At 39.7% G+C, this 12,954-nt stretch overlaps 1 protein-coding gene across 1 annotated transcript in view; it reads right to left on the bottom strand.

Annotated features, from left to right (window-relative positions):
- LAMA3 (laminin subunit alpha 3) overlaps positions 1-12,954 on the bottom strand; it is a 156,764-nt gene that overhangs the window by 125,752 nt on the left and 18,058 nt on the right. Inside the window, exons 5-10 of the mRNA XM_072152048.1 lie at positions 9,594-9,764; positions 8,703-8,800; positions 8,286-8,401; positions 5,698-5,816; positions 3,280-3,370; positions 2,825-2,956 (exon numbers count right to left, since the gene is read on the bottom strand). Of these exons, the coding sequence (XP_072008149.1) occupies positions 2,825-2,956; positions 3,280-3,370; positions 5,698-5,816; positions 8,286-8,401; positions 8,703-8,800; positions 9,594-9,764 (727 nt within the window). The remainder of the gene's footprint in view (positions 1-2,824; positions 2,957-3,279; positions 3,371-5,697; positions 5,817-8,285; positions 8,402-8,702; positions 8,801-9,593; positions 9,765-12,954) is intronic.

Raw genomic sequence — 12,954 nt, 5'->3', positions numbered from 1 at the left:
ATGCACTGTGACACAAACTGAATGCACTGGTACATAGAGATGTATCTCCTTAAAGATCTCTCTATCACTACATTATCCTTTTTCTAAAACATATAATTAATACAGTTAAACTGAATTAATAAAAATGTACAGGACACAAAATAAATTATACGTTGTATATTAACATTACCAGGACAAACTTTATTATACATGAAAAGCTAAAGCTCTCCTCGCAAAACGCTGGTTGATCATTACTGATCGCATGTTATCAAAGGTGTCTGCAATTAAGATTTATTGTTAAGCCTGGATCTTATGATGACCCAACATTTTTAAAATCCAATTGAGACCAAAAACATTTTGACTGGGGTTACAATAATAAAGTACAGGCGGTCCCCTACAAATTCAACTTAAGAACAAACCTACAGACCCTATCTTGTACGTAACCCGGGGACTGCCTGTTTATCTTTCATTTTGGGTGAAACTCCTCTTAAAGGGTCCTATGTATACAGAGACCTGAGCATGAAAGCTGTATGGATCCTTGGTATGGAGGGCTCTGTGCATTACCATGCATATTATCACACTGTATGGAGATATACTCCTAGCACTCATTCTCTGGCCTTGATACAACGATAGCTGTATAGAAAGTAAAGATAAGCAGTCTCGCTGTCCAGCCTCAGTATCCTTATAGTTACAGTTATATTCAGAGCATGATTCATGTAGTTTCAAGTTACCTTACAACCTTATTCCTCCCTGATATCAAACACTGTGTCACCTTTATTTATCAGTATTTACATCAAGTTCTGGTTTCGCTTAGCTCCTGGACAGGAGTCACAAGGAACATGCCCTAATGCAATCCACAGATAAACCCTGGCACATACCGAGGATAACTACTATTGGTTATGTATAATGTCACCCTTTCCATTAATAAACCCTTTTATAGAGGTTAATACAGTTTTTCCCTACTTTCAGATGATTTGGAATTTGACTGCTGGGACACCACTGATCACAAGAAGTAATTTTCTCAGATTTTTTAAGAAATATCAAGTTAGGTTACATTCATGTATATTTTCTATCAAGAGAAAAAAGTTTCCTAAAAGAGAAGTTTTGAAACTATCTTCACTATACATAAAAGTCCTTAGATTGAGTAAGACCCCCGAGGGGTAATTCAGCTAAACAGAATATGAGTCCACTCCATTAATGCAGCAGCACTTCACATGTCTAGTAGTAGGAACTAAAAGAGTGTCTTTCCTCCCCCAGGGAATTACAACTTCACAGAAATGATGTCTATGTATTTTTTTTCCTTTAGTCTCCTTTTTTTCATTATTTACGGTTACAAGTGTTTGCCTTTTGTGCAGACATAGGGCCCTTTTGTATTTAATTCATTGCTTATGTGGGGAAAAAATGTCTGTGTAAACATTACTTGCTCCTTTGCATTCAATCAGCCTTAAGAATTCCACTTCAAAGATGTTGTTGGCTTTGTCAAAGTGTTTTCAACCCAACAAGGTGCACCAAACACCTGCAGCACTAGGGCACAAGTACATGGAAATATCGTATATCTACATTGTAGAGACCTGGAGTATGGCACTCATAGGTCAGACTATGAGATCTTGTATAGTTTTAGGAAGATGGTCCTCATAATGAAGCAAAGTGGTTGTCTGGGAATTTTAAGTAACCAACTCTCACAGACCCAGATATGCACCAAAGGTACGCCAATTTTTTTTTTCTTTGGGGGTGAGCCATTACTTACCATGTGAGAACAGGTTAAGAGGTCATTCAGCGTTTAAGGGTAGGGGTAAGTGTTCACTGTGTGAGGGTGGGGTAAGTGGTTACTCACCGTTTGAGGACAGGCTAAACTGTCAGTCACTGTGTGTGGGCAGGGTAAGCTGTCAGTCACTGTGTGAGGGCAGGGTAAGCTGTCAGTCACTGTGTGAGGGAAGGGTAAGCTGTCAGTCACTGTGTGAGGGCAGGGTAAGCTGTCAGTCACTGTGTGAGGGCAGGGTAAGCTGTCAGTCATTGTGTGAGGGCAGGGTAAGCTGTCAGTCACTGTGTGAGGGCAGGGTAAGCTGTCAGTCACTGTGTGAGGGCAGGGTAAGCTGTCAGTCATTGTGTGAGGGCAGGGTAAGCTGTCAGTCACTGTGTGAGGGCAGGGTAAGCTGTCAGTCACTGTGTGAGGGCAGAATAAGCTGTCAGTCACTGTGTGAGGGCAGGGTAAGCTGTCAGTCACTGTGTGAGGGCAGGGTAAGCGGTCAGTCTCTGTGTGAAGGTAGGGTAAGGTGTCAGACACTGTGTGAGGGTAGGGTAAGGTGTCAGTCACTGTGTGAGGGCAGGGTAAGTTGTCAGTCACTGTGTGAGGGCAGGGTAAGTTGTCAGTCACTGTGTGAGGGCAGGGTAAGTTGTCAGTCACTGTGTGAGGGCAGGGTAAGCTGTCAGTCACTGTGTGAGGGCAGGGTTAGGTGTTAGTCACTGTGTCCCAATGTGTGAGACCCACACCTCCAGATTCATCAAGAGGCTGATGTATCTGGCAAGTAGCTGCACCGGTGGCCAGAACAACGGCAGCTGCTAGCTGGTATACTTTTGAGCACAAACGATGGAAACAAACCTGTGCTATCCCAATCTTTCCCCTCCAAGCCCCCTCCATGGCCATTTGATGGTGTAACGGCGATTATTTTAGTTTTTTTCTGTAAAAGCCCTGATAAATATATCCCACTGACCTTGCTTTTTCTTTTGGCTTCAATGAAGAAGCGTTTGCAATTTTTATAAAAAAAATTTATTATCATTATTTTGCACATTACAACCCCTGTACTAAAAAAAATCAACTAAATTAAACTAAAATACATTTACTTACTTAGACAGATTGGGTACCCGTAGTAGCCTTCTGCACACCTCTCACAGCTGTTTCCACTGAAGTTTGGCTTACAGAAGCACCTTCCTGATCCTTCCTCGCATCCATTGGTATGTGTAGGGTTACAGCTGCAAGCTTTAGAATATTAATAATAAATGAAGATTAATGATTAAGTAAGTCTCATTATTAGATCTAAATCAATTTCCATGCTTACACTATGAATTATAGATTCAACCATCAGTAAAATCTATTGGGATATTATAAGGCAAGAATTTTACCTTCTATCTGTTTTACTACGATAATACATAAAGAATTGGACTTTTTGTCTTTATGTATTAAAAATATTACCTGAGCCTTACTCTATTACCATATTTAATTCTCTTACATTAATTCTATTCACAGAATCATATCTAAAAGGATAGAGATGCAAGGACAAGAGGAAATAATAGTGGACTTACGTATGCAACCATGTGGAGCTTCTTTTGGGACCCCATAAGGCCTGAAATATCCTACAGCACACTTCTCACAATTTATACCTGCTGTGTTATGCTACAAGTGAGAAAACACAAAAAAATTATCCAGTCAGAAAACTAAAAAATGAAACAACCGAACTTCAATGAAATTTTTCCCCTTGTTCCAAGTTACTTGTTTTCAGTATGGGACTAGAGACAAGAGCTTACAGCATCTAAGACCTCTATAATACTAAATGGGTCCCTGCACAGAACATACAATCCATACTTCATGTACTGAAACACTGTGAATAAGGTCTATGGGGGGGAGATTTAACAGAAGTGTCTGAGAGCAGAACTGTTTTAGCTGCCCATGGTGACCAATCAGAGCTCAGCTTTGATTTCATAAATTGCTGTGGGAAAATGTAAGCTGACCTCTGTTTGGTTTCAATGGGCAACTAGGACAATTTTACTCTCATACTCTTCTGATAAATTTCCCCCAATAGATTTATGAGATGGGGAACCTCCCCTAACTTGACTCCTTGGCCCACATTTATTACAGTTTTTGACCCAGTTCTCTGTCAAAAAATCCAGTTACCTGAACTTGCAATGAAAAGAACGAGCAGACTGCTTGCACATGTATTTATGTGTCTGCCAAGTTTTGTGTCACGGCTGCCAGACAAGAAAGAAAAAACTTGCAGCTAAAGGGGCGTGTTACTGCTTAGTGGGACGGTGCGCCACGTTTCTGCAGCATGAAAAAAGTCACCCAAAAAAAGTGCACAATTCTAGGGCAGGGGGCGCCAGATTCGTGTAGACAGTGGGGCATATTTACTTACCTGTCCGACAAAGTTCCCCGAAAGTGCATTGTCCGACGATAATGCCACGTTTCACAAAGGTTGTGCACCAGATCGGAGCTCACCTTCTTCTTCTTGGTGCATGTAAGTGCATTGTCTTGCGACACAACTTGAAAGTTAAATCCCACGCTCAGTCAGAGCCCCCCCCCATTTGTGGTGCATGAAAACCAGCGCAGCTGCGCCACAATCCGGTCGCCACAATCCCAGTGTGGACACATGTTAAATACTTGTCACAGCCGAGCAAAGCCCGAAAACGTTGGCAAGTCCGACAAAAGTGTGCGCCCAGACCCTTAGTAAATAAATGAATCTGTCGCAATCTACACACTCTAAGGGCAAACTGCCATGGGGCCAACGTGATGGTGATGGTATAGACTGTTAAAATCTTAGGAGAAGATATCAAGATTTAAACATGTCTAAAAATGTGCTATAATTGTCACCTATGCTGAATGTTAACTACCTCACTTTGTGTCACAATTTTGTGCGCATGTACATAAAAAAGACCATGTCCCCTTCTTGGCAAGCCTGTCTCTTGTTAAAGGGGTTGTCCAGCCACTGAGGTGAAAGATAGCTGAGTGCTGAATATGTCATCAGCTTTGACCATATAAGTAGCAGCAGGGGTGCATGGACAGTTCATGTTCTGTAAGGAGTATTTTTGGGAGCATAAACATTGTTAAAATAGTCAGCTTAGCCAGAGAAGGCGGGAACCTAACCCAGGTACTGATCTCACACTATTCAAACCTGGACCATTTCCCCATTGCCTGTTGTGCAAATAATCCAACAAACAGATAAAGCCTAATTTGTGCCTATTAAACTGCTCACATAGGGACACTGTATGAATATATATTGGTTTTTATGCCCACCTAACTTCTCTAGCTAATGAAATCATATGTTGATATACTGTAATGTTCGGATATATTTCATGGACTTCATGGACATTTCCTAAAGTAAGAACAAGCCAGATCATGCTCATTCTTTGGTAAGTATTCTATCTATCATCACAAATTGTACAGTAAATACAACATACTTATAGTCACATTGCCTTAGTAGGTACTTCAGAGAGTGGAGTTTTCTCCATCACTGACTCACTTGCTGGACAAGAAACTTCATGAGACAAACAAGGGAATCACATCAGTAAAATCTCCATATTTTACTTGGCAGTTCAAAGGTAGAAGACACATACTGAATCCAGTACAGAACAAACTCCATACTTCAGGTTTTTAGAGTTCGCCCATAGCTCTCAAAGTGAATAGCAACATAAAGTCGGAGTGTAATTCCTATGAGGATTGAAAAAAATTATCGGAAGCATACACAATCTTTTGCTACTGTCTTTGAAATTCCTATTGTAAATTGTTATCAGTGGTTATACAATATGCAATGTTTTTGTGACAAGCATAATAGGACTCTTGCTTCCTCTAGTGAACGAGACTCTTTTTTTTTTCAAATGCTTAACAAAGGAACATTGAACTTTTGGTACATCTAGATTTCTTGCGAATTTGTGTGGTATCCTTCTACTAGCTGTTCTTATAATGGTTTCGCCTAAGCATTGTGTATAAAATACTGCATGTAAAAGTACCTGGCAGTTAATGCAGACTCCTCCACCACTGTATTGTCCATGTATGTCAAGACTCGCCTGCCGATTGTCCACATCACTATCATAATAGCAATCAGATGCATGTCCGTGACAATTGCAAGCTATGGGAAGGGAGCAGGGAATTTATAGATAGAGTTAGACAATTAGATAGATTATGACAATACCATACAGTATCTATTCATCTATGAACATATAAATCATGCCCACAAAGATACAGTTCTGAGACGTTTGTGTAGCTACATGGAATGGAATTTAGATGGAACCTTCCATATCTGTGCTCAAGCATGTCTGTAACTAGCAAGGCCCAGAAAGACTTTTCTGTTTGTCAAGTTAGGCAATGACAGAACAGAAAATACTTTGTTTAACCCATCATCTTACACAGCAGTTAGCATCTTATTCTTCAAACTATTATATAAGCTTGAAAAGTTCAGCAAACACGATATTTACGCTAATAGAAGGATTTGAGGGATGCGTTTCCTAAATAATGCATCACAGTGAGGTGCTGGAGATTTAGCTTGGTTGGAATAGGATAGAGGATTAAGACACACAATGCGAGGCTTATTTATCAGGGGTTATAACACTCTTTATTCATTCTGGTGCATTTACTGACTATAACCGCCTTCTAATTCCCCTGGATTCCTGACTTGTCTCGGTCCAGTTGCGAGACTTTATCCAGTTTAAGGTCCCCTGCAGAAGAATGTGCCGAATCTCGATCCTGAAACTGACCGTAGTCAGGGGAATAACGACAGGGGTTAGCAGCTGCTACAGGGCCCGCAGTTTCAGGGGGCCAGGCCACCCAACCTGTCAGACTAAAGAATGGAGGATATGCACCATTATATACATGTTATGATGCACATTGTACAACATAATATGTATATAACAGTGCACATCTTCCACAGTACGCAACTGAGTTGGCAGCTCAGATAAGAAATGCAGGGGGAGGGGAGAGTAAGACGGTAGGACTAGGTATCTCTCATCTCTACTTCCTGTCATCTACTTCTCCGATGAAATCATATCTGTCTTCTTTCAACACCCCCATGGGATAAGAAGTCTGCATGACAGGGAATATATACACATGTGTATGAGTGTATAAATGTATGTGTGTATATATGCCGTATATGTGTGTGTTTATGCTTAATATATATATATATATATATATATATATATATATATATATATTATACATGTTTATAAGCTTTATGTTTATGTATGATGAGTATATACTGCATTTGTGTGTATAAATGTATGGGTATGTACATACTGTGTATGTATATACTGTATGTGTGTATATTATGTGTATATATTGTAGGCATGAGTATATATATATATATATATATATATATATATATATATATATATATATATATATATGAGTGCATAAATGTGTATACATTCTATTTATGTGTTTGCTACTTCAGGCTGAGTGGGAGTCTGACACCCATATCCTACAACAATCAGCTGTGACCCCTGTCTCCAGGACCTTTACAATTGACAGAGCTATCAGCCAAATGATCTGTATATATTGGCTGTATATAGGCCAAGCTTATATATAAGTGAAGAGGAACCAATCTTTTGTTCCAAAGATCCTGGTGTCAGACACCTACTGATCAGATAATGCAGCTTCTGTTGATAGGTCACTTACATTTATAGTTTTTAGACCTTTCTCGATTTGTACTGCAAAATAAGTGTTTAGAAAGAAAGTGTTTGTAGCCCAATTTTTGGGGATAAACATAGCCAAACTTTAGCCACTTTAAAGGTTTAAGTTGACACTCTTAAACTGAACGTGTCACAACATTTTTCACAAATACAGCTAGTGGCAGGCTCCCATAGAGTCCTAGTAACTAACTGACACCCTTCTTTTAGCAAAAGGTTTCCCTCACATCACCATAAAATCAAATTTATAACCTTGCCTGGTATCCAGAAATAGAGGTGAGTAGAGGTGGGGTGGCTTCTGGCTGAATCCAGCAGATCATCCCCATGCTTTCTCAGCATTCAGCAGTAATGTCATGTGACTAGAGGTACATCATCACAGGTCCTTTAGACTCCTAACATTAGAAAACTGTATACCTTGCACATATATGACCACATGAAATCACAGCATGCCTGCATGGACTTCTACTCCTCTCTATGCCTCCATGCAGGCATGCCGTGATTTCACGTGGTCCTATACGTGCATGGTGTACAGTTTGCTACTGTTAGGAGGCTAAAGGACATGAGATAATGTCATCCTGGTCACATGACTTTAGGCCACACCCCAAACTTGCTCTAGATATCTCTGGATACCAGGCAAGTTTGCAATTCTGATTATATGGGGATGTGAAGGAAACATTTTTTAGTTAAAAGAAGAGAGTCAGTAAATAGGGCTCTCTGGGAACCTGTGGTGACAGGTTCCCTTTAACGAGATCTATCATTCAGCATTCGGCACGTTGATAAATATTGTACAGAAGACTGGCTAATCACTATTAGTAAATCAAGCTCCATTGTTTCTGCATATAGGTCACAAGTCTTGTCCTACATTCTATTCCCTACATTCCCTAGATTTCTAGTAATAGAATTTTAGATGGACTCACGTTCACACTGATTGGCAGCGTCAATGCTGGCAGGCCGCCAAGGTTTCTGATTATAACCTGGGCAGCAGCGGTCACATATCTCCCCACATGTGTTGTGCTGGCAGCTACACTGATACCTTTACAATGAAGTATAAAACGAGTCATTAGCTAGACTGTAAGTTTTCTCCATGATTTTGATTTAAAGGAACAGTAATCACCAAAATGGAAAAGAATTTTTTGTTACAACATATGATGAAAATATATTAAAAAGTTTAAATCAATGGCACTCAAGTTCTACATAAAACAGGGATTTAGGAACATTAGCATCCCACAGATGGGATGAAAATATCTTTGTTACAATAGGCCACTTTTTAAGACAACATTAAAATACATCTAAACATCTCAAAAGATTATCAATCAATATCAAATATTACTTACAGGTTCTGGTTGCCAAAACTCCGCACATTGCAAATGTTAGCATGACCATGGCATACACAGCGACCTCCGATACTTATATCCTTAATACTATAGTAGTACTAGAAAAAGTAAATACATATTTATCCATTCTATTTCCACATCAAAACAAAATAAAAATGAAAAGAGAAATGACACTACACAGAAATATTAATTCAATGTAATATTTTACTATTTGTGCATAAAATTCTAAAAAACTATAACTGCAAACTAAGCGGTTCTGAGAGTTTCTGCATAAGTTAACATTAGTGCCAATATTTTTCACCGTTTTACTTTTACACATATTTCATTTGTTATAAGTGGACATGGATAATAATTTTAGCAGCTTTGTCACAGTTACCTATGGCCAATCAGCCATACTGTGTACCAGCGTGTAAGCTCCTTCAGGTACCTGGTCCCCTGGCACACATTATATGATCCGATTATAGAAAGCTGCAGGTATTTACTAAAAAAGAGAATCTCTCTATGCATTTGCAGGATTTTCTATTTAAAAACAGTATTTGTGAGCAGCGATCTGGAAGTTCTTTTGCTGGACTGCTGACAGTCTGCTGCATCCAAAAATAACATTTTATTACTGCATGGTTTACAACCCCTTTAGCAGGCCTCAAATAAGGATCCGAGCAGGAAAAATCAACTGAAATGTTAAATCCCTGAATGTGGGATACTAGCAAACCTTCTAGGAAGGTTTAAAAACAATAAAAAAAGAAAAACAATATATTAAAAATATTCACTATAACACACAGATTGGCTCACAATAGACGCACTATAATATGTTGTCTAGAATCCTAATATTATTAACAAAGCAAATTATTATAAACATAATATAACACGGTTGTCCGATGCTACCGCACATACCCGCCTTGTTACAGTTTGATCTTTTTCGGCTTTAGATATTAAATGACCTAGTAAAGTGTTTGTTCTGAGGAAACGCAGCCGTATGTTTGTAGCCTTTGTAAAATCTCTTAGTATAGGGGAGTCCATGAAATGTTTTGCCCCAGGCCTTCCGCTTACCAATCTCACCACAACCTGAAATTTAAAACAACAATATAAGTTATTATGTAGTTTAGAAAACATTTTTAAAAGTCCTATAAATTAAAAATTCTCAGTAGTCGCACTTTGTAGTAATTCTGGTACAGTCTGGTTCCCCCACAAATTACACATGATGAATTGGGGTATTCATTTTAGGGAAACTCATTCTTACTGCTCCTTCAATAAACCATAAGGGGCTATAAGGAAAAAAATAGAGCAGTGCTTGCACTCTTCTGTCTGCTACTATCTAAGATGTATAAACCTTCTTAATGTACATCTCTTAGTATTTAAACAGTATCTTCTCTTAGTAACTAGAACAGTATCTTCTAGTAACTGACACCCTTCTTTTAGCTACAAATTGTTCCCCTCAGATTCCCGTATATTTTACCTGGTATCCAAAGATGTCTATAGTGAGTCGAGGCAGGTATTGCCTCCTCACGCTGAATCCAGCAGCTCCTCCCTATGCTTTCTCTGCATGCAGCAGTAATGTCATGTGACCATGTGTCATGTCACAGATCCTTTAGCCTTCTAACATTATCAAACTGTACACCAAGCATATATCTCATGAAATCAAAGCATATCATATCACATGAAATCACTGCAGCCTGCGTGAAGAGAAAAAGAAATCCATGCAGGCATGCTGTGATTTTTTTATGTGGTCAGATATGTGCGTGGGGTACAGTTTGCTAATGTTAAGAGGCTAATTGACCTGTGATGATGTCATCCTGGTCACATGACATTAGGCCACGCCCCTCAACTCACTTTATAGATTTCTAGATACCAGGCAATTTTTATGCCTAGTTACTAGGATTTTAACTTATGGGGATGTGAGGGAAACATTTTTAGCTAAAAGAAAGGGTCAGATAGTTACTAGGGCTCTATAGGAACCTACCACTAACTGCTGTATTTTAGAAAAATGTGGTGACAGGTTTCCTTTAAGAAAAATGATCACCACTTCCAATAATGGGTTGCAACTTACAACACCAGGTCTGCACAGAACAGCTGACTATAGAGATGTACAAAACAATAATGTGACCAGTGTAATACGGGGATGGGAAGGTATTTTAGCATCTTAGGCAGACAAGACAACCTTGTCTTTCCCCCTAACCACCCCCTGCCTTTCGGCATAGTGTAACCGATAAATCCTCCAGTCAGTAAGTATTCCTCTACACAGATTAGATAATGTGAGTGTCAGGATCGGAGGTGGATAGACAGGATCGGAGGTAGTGGACCCACTGAACCACCGCGAACAATAACGTAAGCCAACGCCTGGCAACAGAATCTAATTGGCACCCGGTACGTAGCAAAAGGTCAAACAGGCGGCAGAAAATCGAGGTCAGGAAACGGAGCATGGGCCAGAACATATAGATCACATTAATCTCAATATAGCGCTTTCTCTCAGGCAACAGGTCACAAAGATCTGGCAGGGGACAAAGGAGGAGGCAGACTATGTATCAGGGCAGCAACTGACCAGCGCCAACTTGTGGTCCTTTAAATTTCACAAAGCCGGCGCGCACACACTGGGGAACGAGGACACATGTGCCGGACCACATAAGCTGTCGCTGGAGCATGGACAAGGGAGCAAGACTGCAGCTGATGCACAGAGGTACCTGGACCCAGTAATACACGGGTGCGCCTTCGACCCAAGACATGGGTTGCAGGAGCACCCGTGACAGTGACAATGACCAATGACGGCTTTCACCTGTCTTAATGAATCCACACATTTGTCTACATCGATGTTTGGCTGTGACTGTAATTTGTCCACTACACTTGGACTGGGGAGGGGCAGGAAGCTGATGGGAATGTGACTGTGGGAGCAGCGTTTAGATGGAGAGACATGATACGTAATTTTGCTTGCTACGTACCTGCAACCCCCAATCTGAACTGTGGTGTCGTTGTACGCAGTCACCTACTCCTGCCTAACTTTCCTTCCAACATCCTTACAATATTTTTCCTAAAACCGTCACAGTAATATGGTAAAATCCATGTTTAATACATAATCAAATGGATGAAATGAAACTATAAATTTCCATATCTTCCTAACGGTCTCAAAAATCTGAGATGTTCTTGTAACTTTTGTACATGTAATAAACCAGGAACATGTTTCCTTTTTGAATTACTGAAGAAACCATCTTTGTAAAGCACAACACTTGGCAGAAACAAGAAGATTTTACAGCAAATAACTAGTGTTCTCACTATGTCTACATACTCTCTCTGATGTGCAGACTAACTAGCAAAGTCAGAACTTGATCTGGCTGTATGTGATGCTTATCTTATTACATACCATTACAATTCAATTACTTTCTTACTGATCCAGCAGCAAGTATGGAAAGGTAATCATTTTCCTTCATGATGATCTAGCATAAAGGATTTGTTCTCAAGTTTTGGCAAGTCTATCAAAGTGCCATAAAATCAATTATACTTGGAACAAGAAATACATGAACAGATGTTCTATTTTCCAGGTATACACTGAGCTTGCCATATGTTTCTTCACCCATTATTTATATTATTATGGGAATACACCACAAATAAAAAAAAATGTGAGCAATTACCTTGACTATCTAACCTTTCAAATAAGTGTTACAGAAATCAGCAGTCCAGAAATATGACTGGCCTTTATATGAAATGGAAACTACAAATAAGCAGCTCTCATCCCTGCAGTTTTTGACATGTTCAGTGTATATACCCAAAAAACTCCTGGTGTATCCATAGACATATACTGGCAGATTGAAGCCTCCTTTTTGCCTCCATCTGCCATCAAATCCTACAGGAAACACAGGATTGCAGCAAGCTACGTTTTTCCATCCTGCTTCATCATCCTACTGAGCAACATATGTGTCGGATATGTCCTAGCCCTCCATTTTAAGGACCCGTTGGGAATCTGCCCAGCATGTCCTTATAACAGAGGGATAAAACAAGATGTGAATGTAGCCTTAAGCGTTGTGTTAAAGCAAGTAGGTCAGTGATACCGAAAGTGTCATCATGGCAATTTAAAAAATAACTTAATGCTTCCTGCTCTGTCACAGCTTTCAATTGTATCAGCCCCTTAAGGACACCAATACAGTAGATAGGAGGAGAAATGTGAAATATTATTGTAGCTTCCATCCAGTTTTCCCAAGAAACAAGTTAGGCCCCATCCTGTGCATATCTTGCTGATCAGTGGGGATCTCAGTGATGGGACCCCCAT

This window comes from Engystomops pustulosus, chromosome 5, assembly GCF_040894005.1.
Source record: "Engystomops pustulosus chromosome 5, aEngPut4.maternal, whole genome shotgun sequence".
In the NCBI taxonomy this organism is placed as follows: Eukaryota; Metazoa; Chordata; class Amphibia; order Anura; family Leptodactylidae; genus Engystomops; species Engystomops pustulosus.
This window is presented reverse-complemented; position numbering and strand designations above follow the sequence as displayed.